Source organism: Suricata suricatta, chromosome 8 (genome assembly GCF_006229205.1).
Source record: "Suricata suricatta isolate VVHF042 chromosome 8, meerkat_22Aug2017_6uvM2_HiC, whole genome shotgun sequence".
NCBI classification, from domain to species: domain Eukaryota; kingdom Metazoa; phylum Chordata; class Mammalia; order Carnivora; family Herpestidae; genus Suricata; species Suricata suricatta.
Genome location: NC_043707.1, coordinates 8,621,536 through 8,639,772, shown reverse-complemented (window position 1 = coordinate 8,639,772; position 18,237 = coordinate 8,621,536). Strand labels below are relative to the sequence as shown.

Genomic DNA, 18,237 nt, shown 5'->3' with positions numbered 1-18,237 from the left:
ACAGTCCCTCCAACATGCCCCAGGGCCTTTGCACTGGCCTTCCCCTCCTCCTGGGCTACGCTCAACCCCAGACCTTCCTTCCCTACTTCCTTTCTCAGCACGACCTTCCCTGATCACCCTGTTTAAAACCACAGCTCCCCACCCCCACCACCCTGCCGTGGGGCGCCTGGGTGGCTCGTGCATTAAGCATCCGACTTCAGCTCAGGTCATGACCTCGCAGCTCCTGAGTTCGAGCCCCGTGTCGAGCTCTGCGCTGACAGCTCTGAGCCTGGAGCCTGCTTTGGATTCTGTGTCCCCCCCCCCCGCCCCTCCTCCACTGGACTCTGTGTCTGTCTGTCTGTCTCAAAAATAAACATTTAAAAAAAGTAAGAAAAGAAAAACCGCAGCCCCTTCCTCTCCACACTGTTGGCTGACCCTCCTTCCTCAGCTCTCTTTGACTTCTCCCGCACGCTTAGCACCTACTGGGTGCTGCAGAATTTATGTATTTCTTCTCTCTGTGGCCTGCCTGTCCCTTGCTGGGAGGTCAGCTCCACGGGGCGTGGGGTTATTTGTCTGACTTGTCCGCTGCGGCCTCCCCAGGGCCTGGCGCTCAATCAGTGCTTGCCCGAATAAGTTCAAGGTTGGAGAAAGTGAAATCTCCCTCCTGGCCCACTGGGGCCTCCCAGGGAGAGGCCGGAGGGCACTGGGGCTTTGTGGTGACAGGTGCCACCAGGGCCAGGCAGGGGGGACAGCTCCCGAGGTGTTTTGGCAGCAGGTACCCCAGAAGGACCGTTCCCACCCAGGCGGACTGGCAAGAAGCCCAGAGCTGATAAAGCGATGAAGATAAGCGGGTTCACGAGAAACCAGTGAGATAGGGCAAAGCTCTAAATAGTTCCCGTGAATTCTCTGGGCAGGGGAAGAGGGGCGTTCCCCGCCCGGCCCCGGGGAGGTGGGGGTGGGGACTTCCTGCCTCGCTCTCTTCGAGGCAAAGTGTGGGACTGGGACTCTAGGATCCACTGCTTCCAGCCGGATGGCCCTTGGACCTTGGGCTCCTCGTCTGTAAAATGAGCGTGATCAGAGCAGCAGCCTCGGAAGGTTGGGGAGGATCCGCTGAGATCAGGCATGTGAACCACTCAGCCGGCTCTGGCCTGCGGGGCGTGCGTGCTATTCCAGCCCTGCACCCCCACTAAGCAGCTGTGTGACCTTGGGTAAGTCACTCTGCCTCTCTGGGCTGGGTCTCTCAGTTTGCTTCTCTGTAAAAGACCATAATGCCAACCTTATAGGTGGTTGGGGAGGCTTCTCAGCACCTTAGAGAGGCTCAAAATGCGCTGGCTCATTGGGGCCGGGAGGCTGGTTGGGTGGGTGGGTGGCTCATCGGCCTCAGAGATTCTACCCCAGGCCAACTCAGACTTGCGGCACATGGAAGGGCCAGAGTCAACCACAGCGGGACCCACCAGGGCAACCGGCCACAGGAATGTGGAGGATGGAGCGTGCAAATCTAAGGAAGCTCCACAGAGGAGGGGAGTTCTGGGCTGGGCTGGTGAACAGGAAGGATTTTAACACCGACAGCCCCTGGGGCCCCGGGGTGGCCCAGTCGGTTAAGCGTCCGACTTTGGCTCAGGTCATGATCTCCAGGCTCTGACATGATCTCTGACAGCTCAGACCCTGGAGCCTGCTTCCGATTCTGTGTGTGTGTCTCTCTCTCTGACCTCCCCCACTCACACTGTTTTCTCTCTCAGAAATAAACTAAAACCAAACCAAACAAAACATACAAAAACCATTAAAACTGAGAAGACTCAGTGCTGGGGATGCTGCTGCTGCAATGGCACCTTGCCGTGGGGGTGCCAAAGCTCCGGCCTTTTCGGAAGGCCATTGGAGAGACTGTAGCCAGAGCCTCAAAGTGATTTCTGCTTCTACCAACGGGTGACCCCTGTGCTCAGAACCTCTTGGAGGGCCGACGATATAAAATGCAGAGAAAGCCTTGTGTATCAAAGTGTTCGAGGCAGGGTGATTCAAAACCGATAAAAGCGAAAGCCATATCCGCAGCAGTGCTTTGAGGTTCTTGGGAACGGGGCCTCCAGGAACACGGGAAATGCTGACCCCAGGGGGGCTACATGTTGAAAGCAGGATGTGAGGCCACACCCACTGTGTTATTTCAATTGCTGAAAGGCATAGACAAAAGCCCGGAAGCAAATCAGCCAGCATCCCACCAGGGGGTGGTCCCTTAGAGCAGGGATGACAGAAAACACTATTTTTCTGTACTTTGCACAGTTGTCACCAAAGGTGTACAGCCCGTTGGCAAATCAGTGCAACAGAGAAAAAGACAAAAACTGAACACATCAGGGGCGCCTGGGTGGCTCAGTCAGTTGAGCATCTGACTTTAGCCTCAGGTTACAATCTCACCGTGAGGTCAAGCCCTACAGGATCTGTGCTGATAGCGCAGAGTCTGCTTGGGAGTCTCCCTCTCTCTCTCTCTCTGTCTCTCTCTCTGTCTCCGTCTCTCTCTCTCTCCCTCTCTCTGCCCCTCCCCCTGCTCAGACACACGCCCTCTCTATCTCAAAATAAATAAAACTTAAAAAAAAATGCTTCCAAATCAAACTGAACTTCAAAAGCCAAAGGAGACCAGTGCATTCCTCTCCACAGCAGCGCTATTCTGTCACCAAAAGAGGGACAGTAGCCAGGGGCCATCAGGGGACGACTGGATAAATGACCGAGTCCTGTTCATCCTTGTAGGGGGCTGAGACACTAACACAGGCTACAACGTGGACAGAGCCAGGCACAGAAAGTCGCACGCTGCATGACGACGTCTCCTGCAGGAAGACCAGCAGGTAGGGGCAGGAAGGTCCGAGCATGGCAGTGGGGGGAGGGGGAGGGAGGCTGGGGAGAAGCTGCTTCGTGGGCCTGGGGTTTCCTTTTGGGGTGAGGAGTATACTCTGAAAGTAGACACAGGTGGTGATTACCCCACATGGCGAACGAACCTGAAGCTGAGGACTTGTCCCCTTGAACGTGATTCTTTTTTTAATGTTTATTTTTGAGCAGGGGAGGGGCAGGGAGCGAGGGAGACACAGAATCTGAAGCAGGCTCCAGACTCTGAGCTGTCAGCACAGAGCCCAACGCGGGGCTCGACCCCACAAACTGTGAGATCATGACCGGAGCCCAAGTTGGAGGCTTAACAGACCCCGCAGGTGCCCGAACATGATTAATTCTATGTCGCATGAACTTCACTTCAATGAAGAATAGTGATGATAAAAAGCCAAAGGACGAGACAGTCATCCTTGAACACTCGCTCTCCGGGCCAGCGGGCTGCAGCAGGTGCCCCCGCCGCCGCCACACCTCCTACAAGATGGCAGGGGGTGCCAGTGCACCCCCGCTCTGCCGCCAGCTTGGGCCGGGGAGCTGGGCGCTGCGTCTGGCCGGAAAGTGCCAGGGGATGCTCCTGCCGCTGCGCTCGGGTTTCTGCTGTCAGTGGCTTTTTTGGGGGCTGGCCAAGAGGGAAGCAAAACAAGAGAACGTGGACACCCAACAGTAGCAACTGCGGGAGGTGGAGACCCCAGGCGGATGGCCTCAGTTTACTCACGGGGCTGGATCAGTCACTCGCGGGTTAGCTGTTAAATTGGGGGACAGGACGGCAGGCGGGCAGACGAGGAGGGCCGGGCTCCCTGAGCCTGACACAGGGGTGCCCACGCAGGGGGCACAGGAAAAACCACTGTGCAGCACCGGTAACCATCGCTGAGCCCAGGCCCGGGTGCCCCAGGGTGGGGAGCCCACGCTTGCCCACCGACTAGTCCGGACTCACTTCTCAGTTTGGAAGAGGGGCTCACGGTCCCCAGACTGGAGTTTTAGAGAGAAGCCGTAAATCCAGATATTTATAGATCTCCACTTTGAAACCGTTGGTTCAGTGTTTCTTTAAACGCCGGTGCAGGCTGCACAGAACACGGTGGCGGGCTGCACCGGGTGGCTAGCCAACCGGTGTAGACGGAGTCCAGGGCTCAGCCGTGGAGGCCAGGCCCCACGGCCCCCAGCTCCCTACCTCCCGTGCCCAGGGGCACCCGATCTTCGGTCCAAAGGAGGGCTGACCTGGGAGGCACCCGGGCTCCCGCGCAGAGCAGCTGGCGAAGCCAGGACATTGTCACCCTGGGGCGAGCCACCAGGGCGGAGAATCAGAGGATCGGCAGCTGACATCCCGTCCTCCCCGCGGTCGTCCTGCGAAGTCCCGCCGAGGGTCCACAGCGGGGCCGGGGCCCCAGGTCCCTGCAGCGGTGACCAGCCCAGCCGCAACCCGTTTGCCAGCCTCCCCTCCCTTCCCTGCCCTCCGTCCTACCGCCCCGCCCCTCCTCCCAGGGATCACGCCCCAAAAAGCCAGCCGCCAGCCAGCCGAGTCCTTCCCTCCAGCTGTGTTCTCAGCACTCCGCAAACTAACACCGTGGGACTTGGGCTCCCCGGTCTTCTGGCCGTGGCTGCGGTGAGGGACGCAGTGTGGCTGAGGACTGTTGTCATCTTGACTGCCCTTTAGTCACCCAGGGCCCTCAGAGGGAATTCCAGGGCTCGGCCCCACCCCAGAGGCGCTGGCTCCCTGGGCCGGCCGGGCCATGGGCTGTGCCTCCTTGACTCCGGCTGGGCTGGGCTGGGCCGGTGCGGGCCTCTGGAGAGGTGACTCTAGGCCGGGTTCAGCCACACGCTCAGGGCTGAGTGGCTGAGGAGTAAGGGCGTGCAGGGGCTCGAGCTGTCTGCTGGCTCCGAAGGATCGCAGCTCAGGCACCTGGGGACGGCTGGGGGACACATCTTCTAATGGTGGCAACATAGAGCCCCCTAGGGCCCCCGTGTCCTTGTCAGCCAGCCTGGCAGATGCTTTCAAAGGTCTCTGGCTGACCTCGCGGAGGCCTGGGGGACACCAGAGCAAAGACAGGCTGAGCCTCGAGATCGGGGGGGATGGGCACAGACACGCGGACTGAATTCAGGCTTTGAGATTTGGGGACTGTGTCCAACCAAGAACGGCTCCATTCATCCATCTGTCCATCTGTCCTTCCATCCAAAGCACATTCACAGACAGCTCTCAGCATGCCCTGGACTCAGCCTCTGGGAGACTGGGTCAAATAAGACATAATCCTTGCCTTTAGGCGAATCTACTGGAGGAGAGGAGAAAAGAAACCAAGCAACCCACGGTTGGCGCGCACCGTGACCAGTGATCTCTGCGTGCCACAGAAGCATCTCCGATCTGGTGGTGCAGAGGTGACGGTAAGGGGCACCAGGACATGGACTTCAGTAACGGGGTTCCAGAATGAGTGTCTGCTGCCCTTGGATCAGCCCTTCTGATCCCGTCAAAGACAAAGTCTTGGCTGGGTGCTCGGAGGCCCCTCACACTAGCTGGTGCAGAGAGAGGGTGGGCCTTGGGCCATGTGATCATGTGGAGGGGCACCTGGGTGGCTCAGTCAGGTGAGCGTCCAACTCTTGATTTTGGCTCAGGTCATGATCCCAGGGTTGTGGGATCGAGCCCCACATGGAGCCTGCTTAAGATTCTCTCTCTCAGGGCGCCTGGGTGGCTCAGTCGGTTAAGCATCTGACTTCGGCTCAGGTCACAATCTCGTGGTTTGTGGGTTCAAGCCCTGCATCAGGCTCTGTGCTGACAGGTAGCTCAGAGCTTAGAGCCTGCTTTGGATTCTGTGTCTCCCTCTCTCTCTGACCCTCCCCTGCTCATGCTCTCTCTCTCTCTCTCTCTCTCTCAAAAAAAAAAAAAAAACATTAAAAAAAACCCAAAGATTCTCTCTCTCTCTTTCCTTCTGCCCCTCTCCTCTGGTTGTGTGTGCTCTCGCTAAGAATAAATAAAAAATGAAAAAGTAATCACATGGATTTACTTTTATTGTATTTACTTGTATGATATTTGGATTACTGGCAAATATGGTGGATCAAATGGTGATGCCACGCCCCACCCCCAGCACCTGGGAACGTGACCTCTGAAAACAGGGTCTTTGCAGGTGTAATGTAGTTAAGGATCTCTAGGTGAGATCATCCTGGATCAGACAGGGTCCTAGATCCAATGACTGGTGTCTTGTAAGAGAAAGGAGGTTTGACGGAGAGGGACAGAGGGAGGAGGGGCAGCGTGGAGAGACGGGCAGAGACTGGAGCACGGTGGCCACATGTCAGGAACACCGGGAATGCCTGAGGCCGGGAGGGAGGGAGGGAGGGAACCGACCTTCCGTCGGAGCGCCCAGAGGAAATCCGCCCATGTGACAACTTCATTCCAGACCTCCAGTCCCTAGAGCTGTGCGAGGGCATCTCTGTTGTTTCCAGCCACCAAATTTGTGGTGACACCAATACAGTAAGTGGCAGTGGCTTGGTTTTTTGTATCTGGCGGTAAAGTCTCTCCCTTTCAAACACAGTAAAACCCTGGTTTGCGAGCATAATTCGTTCCAGAAACACGGTCATCCAAAGCACTCGAGTATCAGCGAATTTCAAGAGCCACCGGCCCAGTGGCGACCATGTGACGTTCGGCGCCACGTACTGCTGGCGTGGCAAGACGCTGTGCGATTATCAGGTTGAAGTTTGTTAGAAATGTTTGCCCGTCTTGCAGAACACCCATGGGACAAGAGGCTCACAAAATCCAAGGTTTTCCTACATTGGAATTAAGAGGTTAGTCCAGAGCTGAAGCGACAGTTCGGGTGCTAAGTGTGCGTGTTCGGGTGGGCACGGGCCTCCCGGAGGGGGGTGGGCCAGCCAGGAGGCGTGTGGCCCGGGAGCAGGGTGGGCTCAGGGCTTTGGCAGCAGGGCTCTGGGGGGGGAGCCTGAGGGGTCTCAGGGGCCCAGGAGGGCTCACCTGCCCCTCCGCACGCTCGAGAGTGAATTCCTGGGAAGCCCCGGGATTCACACCCTTCTTCCTGGGGGGGCAGCGAGCGCCTCAGCTGCTGAGGGTTATTTCCCACGGCTCTGAAGGGCCACAAGGCAAGACAGGAGGGGAAGGGGGTTTCCAGCAGGCGGCCGCCAGGAACCCATCTTCCCTGAGTGCAGGGCTCAGGGTCATTGGTGGGCAGCATGCTGCCCGCCCATGGCTTACCTGCCCTTGTATGTTGCAGGTGCCAGGGGAGGGTGCACGGACAGGCTTGCCGGGCGCCTCCACTGGGGCAGACCCTGGGCCCCCATGCCTCACCTTCTGTCAGACTCCCGCCAGGCCCCAGGTGGCCCGTTGGGAGCACTCAGCAACTTCTTGCGGGAGGGCCCCCAGTTCTCCAGGTTAGGCCTCTGACCAGCTGGACATGCCCCCCAGCCCACCTTAGACAAGAACCAGACCCTGGGAGAGCCAAGCAGTTGGCCCCAGGCCGCTCCCGGGGTTTGAGCCTGGGCTGGGAAGGGTCTCACCACCAGGGTGTCGTGCCCACAGCCCCCCAGGGCCCCAGGCCACCTGCACAGAGCTGAGCACCTGGCCTGGGTGACCCCCTCCGGCCCACAACCCCCTCAGGCCTCCCTTTGCAGATGAGGAAACGTGAGCAGAGAGGACTGGGCTGTGGCCGTGGCCACAAGGCTGGCGGGTGCCAGGGTCTGCCTGCTGAGAAACTTCCCTGAGACCTGGGAGGCAGAAGAGGAAAGAGCCACCCCTCTGTGCCCACATGCACTGTGCACCGAGCCTTTAGCCAGACAGCTTGTTGGGGTCCTGCCAACTAGGCCTGGGGCAGCGTACGGCCATGATCGTGGACACATGTTCCAGAAGGTTCCAGCACCCATTCACCCGAGAACTCTGGCTTCACCTCCTTCCTGTAAACAGCCCACGGGCCCTTGGCCCAGCAGCCAGGGTCTCAGAAGGTGTGGGCAGCACAAAGCACGCAGGCCTGGGCTTGCACGCCAAGGCCCCCTGGGAGGTCTCTGAGCCGCACCGGGCCTCCGTTTCCTTGTGTGTGAAGGCAGTGCCGTGCGGCGCAGGAGCCCCGGCCCTTGGCTGGCCCAGCGACCCTCTCTTGAGGGAGCCCCCCTCAGTGGCTATCCCCAGTTCCGCCCACCTGAAAGCCTGTCTCCCCCTTCTTCAGGAGTATCCTTCCAGCAAGTTCCTTTTCCTCAACCGAAGGCATCAAAGCACACGAGTGACTGTGCGCCCGCGAGGCAGGGCTGCTACAGGGATGGCTGCGCCTGCAGGCCAGGCCTGGCCCAGCCCCAACCCGGGGACCCCCATGGCTTCGCAGCCCCAGCCTCGCGGGCCGACTTGCGAGGAACTGAGTCCCACGAGCAGCAGCATCGGGCGCCTCCCGCCAGCGATGCCTCAACCTCGGCATGGGGCGGCGGGGTGGGGAGCGGTTATATTCTGGGCTCCATGCCAGTTTCACCTTAAGGCCCAGAAGGTCCCCGTGCGCACCGACCGCCCTTTCTCCTCAGTGGGAGCCCTGCCTGCTTCCCGAGGCTTGTGCACGCCGGGACGGAGGCCCCCCGTGCTGGTCACACAAGGCAGGGGTGGGATGGCCCCATTCCACGGATGCAGAACTCGAGGCTGGGAGGGACAGCCACCGGCCCAACAGCAGGGACCAATGTCTCAGCGCCCCGTGGGGCCCGGAGCACCTCCCGAATGCAGCCTGCGGCACCAGGACGTTCCAGGCCCTGGAAGGAGCTGCCCGCGTCCCTCTCAGGAACCAGGGACTACCTGGCCAGGGTGGGGACAGGGAGAGGCCCCCGCGGCCACCACGCTGCTGCGACGGGCCAAGGGGTCAGGCCGCAGGGAGCCTTCCCCACGGCAGGGTCACGGCCTCCCCACCACGGCACCACGGAGCAGCAGCCACGTTCTTGGTAACTTTCTGTTTTATTGCCAAGTTCAAATTTACCAGGAAGTTCCAGTTTTCATTTCCACCCTCGGGTTCGGTGCCCACAAAGCATGAGTCACGCCGGCGAGGGCAGGTACTTCCCTGGAACGGTCCCTCGGCCCGGAAGCGGGAGGTTTCCCAACCCTGCTCCTCCTCGGGACAAGAATTATTTACATATTTTCATCTCAGAGGAATGTAAGGGACCCTGATGGTTTATGCCCAACGTCAACATGACTACCTTAAATGTTTCTTATTTATTGCGTCTAGAGAAGATGAGAATCCATCCGTTCACCCCGTGCCTTTGTTTCTAACTGTATCGTGAGACCCTAGAGAAACCTAGTGTATGTCTTTGAAGAGGTCTGTCTCTCCACTCCCGCCTGAGGGGCTTGCGAACGCGGGTGTTGAGGTGGGGGGCTGCCTTCTGCAGAGAGCGGGGAGCAGCCGGGTCGGAGGGAGAGGGAGGGAAGGCGTGCAGGGGTGCAGGCCTGCTCCCTGCCCCTCATCTGCCCCACATTCCTGCTGCGGCCTTGGGGCTGGTCCTGGGGAGCTCCCGGCCTCGCCTGCCCCGTAGGACCCTCGCTCACTCCCTTGCTCACTCGGGTCCCAAAGCTGGAATGAGGCCAGCTTGTCTCCACAGCAACTTTCAAAGCTGAGGTTTGGGGGCTTACGCGGCCAGCTCCGCTCCTGGCTTGGCAAACTCACTGGCCCCACTGGTCTTTCGGGGGGCGGCCCTGGCCCCTCTCTCTGTAGGGACGTGGAGATGGTAGGTTGGGTGGGCTTGCCGAAGCCGACCCCCGAAATCGGAGTCCAGGAGATTCATGGTCCCCACTCCTGCTCTGCCAGGGTGCCTGGCTCTGCCTCTCTCTGCCCGACCCTGGGGCCCAAGTGCCCTTGGCCCGGGCTGGCCTGCCTCGGAGCACCCCGCTGTCAGGTTTGCGGGCCGCTCCTGAAGATGCGGCCATGCCCGCTGCTGTCACCATGGTCAAGACCCCGCAGGGCTGGACCTTCATCAAGGCCAACCTGCTCTAGAGCCCTGACCTCCTCCCCCTCCCCAGTAAGGTGCCTGGGAGCCACACCTGAGGGTGTCCCGCTGAGGCGGCAGGACCAGCACCGCGAGCCCACCTCGGGGAGCGGCCTGCCCTTGGCCATCAGCACCTTCTGTTCACCTGCTCTTGGAGGCAGGGCCACAGTCCTGGCTCACAGCCCCAGCAAGGCTGCCACAGGGCTGTCACAGGACCGCCCAGGCACACTGTGCTCCACCCTCTCCCACCCTCTCCTTCAGTGCTAGGTGGCCACGAAGCCACTGGGAGCCACAGGGCTCTGGGTGGCAGGCTGGTGGTCCGGGGGGGGAGGGGAGCGCTGGGTCCACCTGTGTGGGCTTCTTCTTCCCGATGATGCCACGGGGCTGCGACGTTACTCACCTTCTACTTCTGCCCCAGAGTCACAAACCAGGGTGCCAGCCTGCTCTTCCGTCCCAGTGAAAAGTTGCATAGAACGTGGGACTGCTGACATGCCCCTTCTCCTCATTGGCACCCGGACCCTTTCTCCCGTCCCCACCCGCCTTTTCTTCCTGGGGGGCTCTTCTGGAGGGGCCCGGCCCGTCTGCCAGGGCCCCTGGGATTTCTGCCTAATCGGCTTCCTTTTCCGAGCCGAGTCTCTTCCCTGTTGAAGTTGGGTGGGCACACCTACATGGGGGGCCTCTGACGGCGGACGGCCCATCCCCACGGGCACCACGCCCCTCCTCTGCGTGAGGCGGTGGAAGCCCAGCCTCAGCAGGATGGGGAGGCCAGTAAAGCCGGCAGTCTCACATGCGCTGGGGACAAGTCGGAAGGTCTCAGCGCTGACCAGAGAGGCGAGGGCCGCGAGGCTGTGCCTGTCACCGAAGGTGCTCTCTCAGATACGTCGGAGAACTGGCCTGCACGTGTCCAGCTCAAATAAAGAAGCAACTGGGAGGGGGCGGGGTCGTTTTTAAAAAGCTTTCGACTCTGCAGGGGCAGCCAAGAGGAAGGGCGGCGGCCCTGAGCTCCCTGGACAGCTCCTCGAGCCGGGGCGCGCTCCTGCAGCGGGGTCCCCCCGACCCGCCTGTGTGCAGGCCACCCAGAGGTCAGCCCCCCCGGCCTTTCCTGTCCATCCCGGCCACGGGGCCGCACGGTCCCAAGTGGTTCTTTCCAGCCAGAGAGAGACGGCAAGATCTGAAGGTGGCGCTGGGCGCAGGTCCCGACTGGCTTTAGTCTGGAGACTCGAAGGATGGGTCCTGAGTGGGGAGCCGGCTGCGGCGGCCCCTTTCCCGGGAAGGTCCTCCGGGAAAGCAAGGCCCCTACCACGCCCGAGAAGCCTCTGGCCCTCTCGGCTCTGTGTGTACCTGAGAATTCGTGTATCTCCCTTAGGTTTGTTTAAAAAATAATCCGAACTTTCCAGGAAGTTCCTTTGATCATTCCACAGGCTTGCAGACTTAGTGAGTCGGAGAGAAGTAAGAAAGTTGGCAAAGCCAGACTGAGAACTTGCGAACAAAACACTAGGAAGTTCAAGGGAAAACGAAAATGAAATCTTACCAGTAATATCATACTTCTAACATGACGTCAAACCTCAGGGTTGAGGATTTTTTTGGGGGGGAGAACGTTTTCTTTTAAATAGACGCTTTTTAAGTAAATGCTTTTCATCTGCTGCCAAAAGCTGAAATAAATATCCAAAGGAGATGCTTATCAGAGTCTGTTTCTCTACAAATTTCTAGCCGAAGCGCCTTGGTCTGCGTCTCCCGTGCACTCCAGGCATGGTGGCCAAGCAGTTTGCAGACTGGAGCGGCCGGCTGATGAGACGGTGTGGGGGTCCTGCCACCCCAGGGGCGCCGGTCTCCTCCCGTCACCTGGGTGTCCCCCCCGGGTCCAGCCTGCTCTCCAAGAGGTGCAAAGTGAGACAGAGCGTCAAACGGAGCAAAGGTCGCAGACATGGTGCTGGGGCCGCGGGGACTGGGGGGTGCTCCCGATGTGTCTCGGAGTCAGCTGTACTGGGTCCCTCCCAGTGGGGCCACACACACACACACACACACACACACACACACACAGAGGGAGGCAGTTCAGCGCCCCCTTAGTTCTCAGCGGAGCCCGCCGGCTCCTCGCCCAGTGTCACTGAGGCTGGCACAGGTGGTGGGGGGATGGCGGTGAGGGTGCGGAGGCTGTGGGAGTCGACCGGAGGGACGAGGGTCAGTGACTCCACGCTCAGGGTGTCGGCAGTGTCCTCACAGAGCAGGGAGATGGTGGGCTGCTGGGCGGGGATGAGGCTGGGGGACAGGCTGACTGTCTCCCCCTCTGCGCTCCTCGCCAGGCTCCGGCTGGGCCCGGCATCTGCTTCTGTTTCGCTGACGATCACCAGCTGGTTGGGAAGGTTAGGCTGAGGCTGCTCCGTAGTAATGGGGTCATCTGGGCAGGGGGGGAGAGAGAAGAGGGGAACTCAGTTCCAAGGTGCTGTGCTCAGGCTGGCACCCTCTGCTCCCGTCCTGAACAAAGGCCCAAGGAAATCTGGGTGGGAGGTGGGGGTGTGGGGGGACACCTGGTGTCCCCTTCCTCCGTCTGGGGACACAGAAGCTGGGAACGCCAGTCTCACACCTAGGCCTGGGGAGAAGCCTGCAAGGGCCCAGGGTTATTCTGACTTGTGACGTGAGAGGAAAATGAGGGGCTAGTGCAAAATCAGCGAGGGGATTATGGGGCCCGGGAAATGGCCCCAAGCAGGATCTCCATTAGGGACAGTCTTGGACCACCTGCCTGGTGATAAATACAAGTTTAGGGAGAAGATGGGCTTGGGCGTGCGGATCACATCAGGCCATTTCCATTTACCCGGTGACATTCACCCAAGGAGGGATTCACTACAGTATTAAAAAAAAATAAAAAGGAATTCTACAGAACTTTTCAGCTCACAAAACCAAACCAAAACCTGACTGTGGTTTGTCTCCTGCTCCTTCTCTCAGAGCAGAGTTAGCAGCCAGCAAGGGGCTGTTATGGCCCCGGGGCCACTCCTATCCTAATCTGTCCCCACAGGGGTCATGGGGAGAAACCGCGGAAGGCGGAGGGCAGGAGAGGCTCCACCCACACAGTGATTTTTGGAGCCGCAATTTCTTTTTTGTGGTGCTCTTCAAATGCTTGATTAGACTACAGACAAATGACCGATTTGCTTTCCAATGACGAGCGTGCCTGGACAGGAACGGCAGCTGGGACCAGGGCTCACGGGGGACAGCATCTCTGGGACTCAGAGCGTCAGCAGGAAGGCCGTGGGCACCTCGCTTGGAAAGCAAATGTGGCGTGTGCACCAGCCTCGGGGCGGCGTGCCCCGGGAAGGACCGGAGGCTTACTCTGTTCTATGGGATTCCAGGTTAGGGTTTTTTTTTTTTTTTTTAAGTTAAGCCAAAACAAAACTGCAAACTGAACAGACAAAGCAAAAGAATGGGAAACCCAAGAGCAAAATAAAACCGAAGGGCGAGGAGAACGGGATGCGGGAGGGGAGGGATCCCAACGTGGAGAGAAAGCACAAGCAACGGATGGAGTCTCCGGGAAGATGACCCAGGATTTCTTCCTGCCAGGCTCCTGGGCAAGGCAAGCTCTCGAAGACCCCTGCCGACTCCTTCCTAAGGCCTTTTCGTTCTCCTTCCCTTTATCATTATTGTTATTGTTTGTTTATTTAAGAGAAATGAGGCCCAGAGAAAACCGCTGCCGAGGGCTCTGGGTCTGCCCTTGCCCTGGGCCGGGTTGGAGGGGCGGCTGCGAGCACAGGGGGACACCGGGGTGCAGGGTGTGCTCGGAGCCCAGGCACGCGGAGGCAGCACTCCACGTGCGTTCTGGTCTCCCCCAATCTCCGTGACTTTGCCGCATTCGGCAAGGACGCGCTTGTGGCGGTGGCCTCCACCGCACCTCCGGAGGAGGGGGGCAGGTCTACGGGCCAGTGCACGCGTCCACGGTCCACGGCTAAGCTTAGCTGCCGAAGAGGCAGCAGAGACGAGGAATTCTCCAAGCGGCACCCCGGTGCCATCCGGAGACCGGCTGGGGAGTGACTTCCTTCACTTTCCTGCAAACTTCTGTGTCAGAGTTCCCTCTTCGCCCACCCCCTGCATTTGCATGCAGATATTCAAAAAAGCTGGCAAATCTTTCCCTGATCCCTAGCGGGGGATTCTAGTGACAGAACAATCAAGGATATGGGACATTTGCCATCGAATACATTAAAAAAAACAAGCCAACCAACTAATGATAAGATACCACACACAGAGAATTGGTTTCTTCGAGAAAAGAACCAACAGTCGCTTTTCTTTCTCCCCCTTAAAAATAAACTTTTTCAATTTTTTATGGGAAAAAAGAACCTTTCACCCATCGCCCACACCACCTTTTTTTTTTTTTTTAAACTAGGAACTGCTTTCTGAATGTGATCTGCAAGCATATCCATTCGAGGGGGACGAAAAGAAGGACTTTCTCCCCAGGGAAAAATTAGCCCAGGGGTAATTTTCTGGCCCAAAGCTGGGCTGTCAGCGTCACCGCTGAGCCCCTGTTTTGCCGACCAGATTTTCAGCGTGAAGGCCGCAAGAAGGGGCCCGGCCCTGAAAATGAGATTCGGAGAACATTCTGGTTTCCTGGCCAGGAGCCGGGGAGAAGAGTGGAGGCCTGAGCCGAGGCCCTGGACGTCCAGGTTTCCGTGAGAGCCGCTGGGCCTCCCGCGGCTCTGCCCTTTGCTGACACCAAGCAGCAGGTCCCTGCGTCCCTGGCCAGCACCCTCAGGAGCTCTGGCTCTGGGCAGGGGCTCAGCGGGGCCTTGTCGGGTGACAGTTTCCAGGAAATCTTTGGGGTTGCGTGCTCAGGCTGGGAGGGTTGGGGGAGGGGGTGCAGCAGAGCATAGCAGGTCCAGACAGAGCTCAGAGGGAGCAGTTTTTAAATGCAAAAGAAAGCAAAAGGCTCCTGACTGCAAGCACAATGGGCCAAGCAGAAGGCACGCAGGTGGGAACCCCTGAAAGGAACGTGGAAGGTGGGGGCGGCAGCAGCAATGGACCCCTACAGAGAGAGCAGCAGGTGGCCACCTGGAGGGCTGCCTGCAAGAAGGGGTGCCCATGGAGTCACACCCATCAGGGCTCAGGAAAGAGCTGCTATGCTTTGGCCTCTGGCTGAGGTGGGACTGGATCTACTACAGAGCTCAGAGCAGAGCTGGGGGGGGGGGGGGGGGGAGCGGTGGGGAGAGGTAAGAAAGGAAAAGGAAAACGAAACTACTTGGATTCTTTCTTGGTCGTTTTTTCGCCAGTTCCACTGCTCAGCCCTCGTGGCCTAACCCAGGGGGCCCCGTGGGGACTGGGCTGGAGCATCCCCACCAGCTCGGCGTTTCCAGGCTGGTTTCCAGGCTGCTGGGGCACGAGGGGGCAGAGGGCCGGGGTCGGTCCTCAGCCGAGGCGAGGCCGCGAGGAGGAGGGGACAGGGGGCGTGTCCTCCGGTCCCCGCGGGCTGGGCAGGCTGACGGGGGAGACCTGCCTGGATCGCCTGTGAGAGCTGCCGTGAGCGCTGCCGTTCGAAGCACTAAACCCAGTGGCCGCCGTGACTGTCGGCCTCCGACAGGCTGAACACGCGCCGGCGTCCTTTCCTGCCACTCCTGACTAGAGGGAAACACAGCGACAGGTCACAGAAAGCCTTCGACAACGGGACAGAGAGGGGGCGCAGCGCAGCGGCGGACGGACACCAAGCGTGGATGAGCACGAGGGGAGCGTGGCAGGGCCCCCGCTCACGACGCCGGGGGGGGGTCCTGGTCCCCGAGCGGGCAAAGCCCCCCACTCCGGCCCACCAGGACGAGACATGGTCGGGACGGCTGGGGACGCGACCCTCTGCCTGCACGCAGGGCTCAGTCGAGGGTAAAGACGGCGAAGGTTCTGACCCGCTGGAAAGGAAGGACTTGGGGCCATCGTGATGCATGGCGTCAGTGGGAAACCTCCAGAGACAGAAGAACAGAAGCACGAACTGGCAGTTGGGACCAAAGCCCTGCGGCCCCGGGACAGTGTGGGGGCAGGGGAGGGGGCGTGTGGTCGGGGGCCAGGAGCCAAGCCGGCAGGGGGAACAAGCAGATCATTGGGCCCAACTGATGGGGCTGGGGGTCCTGATGTCACCACACCGGAGCCAGCGGTGCGGCCCACGCGCTCTAGGAAAGCCCTGGATGGTGAGGCGCTCCGGACCCTCTGCTCTCCAGAAGACATGCAGCTGATGGGACCCTCTGGAAACCGAGACGGAGCCTCAGCAGGAGTGAAGGCCTGGGGCTGGGGGCCGAGCGGCCGGGCTGGGCTCTGACCCCTGCAACAGAAAGTTTAGGAGCATCCCCGGAGGAAGGAACCTCTGGACTCAAACTCAGGATTAGAGCAAAGCTGAAAGTTAGGCCACACAACACAATGTGAATATACCTAATGCTGCTGCGCTATGGGCTTAGAGACGGTGAAAATGGCCCACTTGACTGCAGGTGTGATTTAGCATGGTGGAAAGAATTCAGCATCACGGAGAAGACTGGGGAGGGAAGATAGGCTGCGTGGTTCAGGCGTTCTGTCCCTACAGCCCCGCCTGACTGGTGACCCGGCTTGGTGACGCGCAGGTCAGGCTTGGGCTACGTGGCCCCCGGTGGGCCCAGAAGGGACCATGTGCTGCGGTGAGGGCCATGTGTTCAGACAGCCCAGGGAGCAGGGGAGGATGGGGAGAGCGGGACCCCGCCCCTGCCAGGCCGCGACCCTGGGCCCCTCCTTCCTCCTATGAAACCCCAGAGACAAGTCAAAGTGCTCCGTGATTCCACGGGCCTTCCAGAGGGGCGATGGAGGGAGCAGGCCGGCCTTGACTCTGACTTCCTTTTGTAACGGACCGTCTTCTTTCCTGCGCGGAGCCGCTCACCCAGAATGCGTGTGAAACAGAGTTCGGGGGTGACTGCGCATGCGTGTGCATGTATGTGCGTGTGTGCGTGTGTGTGTGTGTGTGTGTGTGTGTGTGTGAGAGAGAGAGAGAGAGAGAGAGAGAGAGAGAGAGAGAGACAGCCGTAACCCAGGACATATTTCCGAAGTGGTGCTACTGGCCCCACATTTGATTCCAAATTAGGTCTGTTTTCTCTCTGCTGTGTGTTCCCTACGATCTCAGTTCCTCAAAACCGTAAAGTGTTTCAGAAGAGACGCCCTGTGAATCCCGTCCCTGGAATCTTCTCGCCGGGGAACAAGCTGAGGTCTATCAGGCCTGATGAGTGGGTGATGAGGCGCCAGGTTCCGGAGGCTCCCTCGGCCCAGGGCACCGCCTCTCCGCAGGAGGGCTCAGGGGTTTCCTGGGACGGAGTCGACTCACACGTTGGGCATTAAAACCGGACACTCATTCTCTCCGCGTGGCCGTCACAGGTCAGTAACAACGAGAACTAAATATCCTTGCTTCCACCTCCTTCGGGTTGGTTTGTCTGGGTACCAGGGGCTCCAGCTGTGATCTTTCCTTCCATTGGGGGTGTCTCTTGGCCCTGATGTGAGGGCCAGCCCCTGCAAGAAGGCCACTCACCAGCCCCCACACTCCGTTCCCTGCATGTGACGGAGACTGAGAAGCAGGTGCTCCAGCACAGAGGGCAAACGAGGGACTCTCCAGGCGGTCCCTGCCCCCCACCCTGCGGTGAGGGGCCCTCCGCCCTCACGGGCACACGGATGCCCCTCCAAAACAGACTCTATCTGGGAGGACAGAATTTGCAGGGGGACCCCAGGGAGAGGGGGAAGAGGAATCATCCTGTCTCCTGCCAGAGGCCACCTCAGCCTGGCTGGGCCTGTGTGGGTCCCAGAGGCCACCCCCTCACAGAGCCCCTGTCCCATGAACCCCTCAGCCTCCGGCTTCCATCTCCGGTGCGTGGTCATCTGCTGGAACGTGGCCTCCCCTGCTAGCCTGCGCCCCGCACGTCACTACCCTCTATCCACGGTGCCTGCACAGAGTGGGGACTCCACTAAAACTGCTGGGTTAGAAAAGTTAGTATGGCCGGGATGGGGTCTCAAGGCTGGCAAAGAGAAGGTTCGAGAGGCACCGGACCCGAGGGCCACTCCTGGAGGGGCGCTTCGTGAGACCAGGTCTGATATCCACAAAACCCCTGTCACTCAGACTCAGGACCCCATGGGAAGCCGAGAGAATCTGTGTTTGGGATAAACACCGGCCTCTTGCAAACCCAGGCAGAAAACGTCAGGTGCCCTGGGCCGGACAGAGGGCTGAGGTGGAAAACAACCAGGCATCGGAAGAGGTCTGTGCCCTCCTTTGGGGACACACCCCTTTGGGCTGGCAGAGGAGATGAGGCCCCCTGGGGTCCACTTCGTTGCCGATTTTGGGGGACTTCCAGGCGTCCCCACGCAGGGGCCACACAGCCCAACCTTGGCTGACTGGGGCTGCACAGTTTCCAGGGCCTCATGGGCTGTGGCTTTTCGTTTGGGTTCTAGAGCGACCCTGCCCATGGGAAGGAGACAGGCATATGCTTCAGGGGCCTCCCCCTC

General features: G+C 59.7%; 1 protein-coding gene and 1 long non-coding RNA gene across 4 annotated transcripts in view; one reads left to right on the top strand and one right to left on the bottom strand.

Moving 5' to 3' along the window:
* Positions 1-989: 989 nt before the first annotated feature.
* Positions 990-5,433, top strand: LOC115300348. The gene is made up of 3 exons (XR_003912610.1): positions 990-1,187; positions 2,713-2,807; positions 5,097-5,433. It is a non-coding gene; the product is annotated as an uncharacterized LOC115300348 (long non-coding RNA).
* A 3,300-nt stretch (positions 5,434-8,733) lies between these two features.
* The window catches only part of CLEC16A (C-type lectin domain containing 16A), a 187,364-nt gene continuing 177,860 nt past the window's right edge, over positions 8,734-18,237 (bottom strand). For all 3 annotated transcript variants that reach the window (XM_029950046.1, XM_029950045.1, XM_029950047.1), the window contains one exon: positions 8,734-12,169. In XM_029950046.1, coding sequence (XP_029805906.1) covers positions 11,838-12,169 — 332 coding nt within the window. In that variant the 3' untranslated portion in view covers positions 8,734-11,837. The remainder of the gene's footprint in view (positions 12,170-18,237) is intronic.